General features: G+C 52.4%; 1 protein-coding gene across 1 annotated transcript in view; it reads right to left on the minus strand.

The window, feature by feature from the left end:
• Positions 1 to 208: 208 nt before the first annotated feature.
• The window catches only part of LOC105035278 (F-box protein SNE), an 819-nt gene continuing 84 nt past the window's right edge, over positions 209 to 943 (minus strand). The window contains exon 1 of the mRNA XM_010910789.4: positions 209 to 943. This exon is cut by the window's right edge and continues 84 nt beyond it. Within this exon, the coding sequence (XP_010909091.1) occupies positions 389 to 919 (531 nt within the window). The 5' untranslated portion in view covers positions 920 to 943 and the 3' untranslated portion in view covers positions 209 to 388.

The following is a 943-nucleotide window of genomic DNA, read 5'->3' on the forward strand; positions in this document are numbered from 1 at the left end:
GAGAAAACAAAGAAGTCAAGTGGAATGAAACAAGGCCGTTATATATATAAGTACATAATGAAGAATAAAACAAAGAAGCTAATGTGATAATTTATGCTAGTTAGGGGTTCAAATTGCTACGCCACTCCACAAACAGAAGAATGAGACATTTAACCAAATGAGACATCGCGGCAAGCTCTATGACTAGATATACTTTTAAAAAAATTCACATAGAGAGAGAGAGAAAAGAAACAACCAAACAATTAGTTTGCCTTATAATAAGACTACTACTACTAGAATAATAAATAATAATATAATTAACAATCTTGCAGTATGATAGAACGAGGGCACACCCGACTTATCCTGCACCGACACTCCATGTTCTAAAGCCCCAGAAAAGCCCAATGGATCAGGAGACGTTGACGGGCTTGCAGAGGAAGAGCAGCGACGCCTGGTGCCCGCCCAGCCGCTCGTAGCAGTCGATGGAGAAGAGGGAGAGGGGAAGGGCGAGGGAGAGGTGGGCCGCTGTGGCTGCGGAGGCCCAACCGGACCGACCGGGCCCGCCCGAGAGCCGGTCCAACGCCGGCCCGACGCAGAACCTGTAGAGCCGGCGGTACCCGCCAAGGGCGGCCACCACGGACCGTGTCCCGGGCCCGCCCCCTCCTCCAGCCACGTGTCGGTTGCACAGCGCCTCCCATACGCTGTCCCTCCGGCAAACGCCGCTCCACAGCCGGCACACGCACGCCGCCACTCCCAGCGACCTCCCGTCCAACCTCCCCAGCACCTCCACCAATAAATCCACGTTGTCGTTTATGCTAAACCTGTTCTTCCTCCCCTCCTCCTCCTCCTCCTCCTCCTCTTCTGACGGTAACACTGTAGCTCCCATTTTTCTTCTCTGTGTATGCGGAGAACCTGGGAAGAAGAAGCTTCTTCTATACATGTGGAGAGTGGGAGAAGGAGGAGG

The sequence above is a fragment of the Elaeis guineensis genome, chromosome 15 (assembly GCF_000442705.2).
Source record: "Elaeis guineensis isolate ETL-2024a chromosome 15, EG11, whole genome shotgun sequence".
Lineage (NCBI taxonomy): Eukaryota > Viridiplantae > Streptophyta > Magnoliopsida > Arecales > Arecaceae > Elaeis > Elaeis guineensis.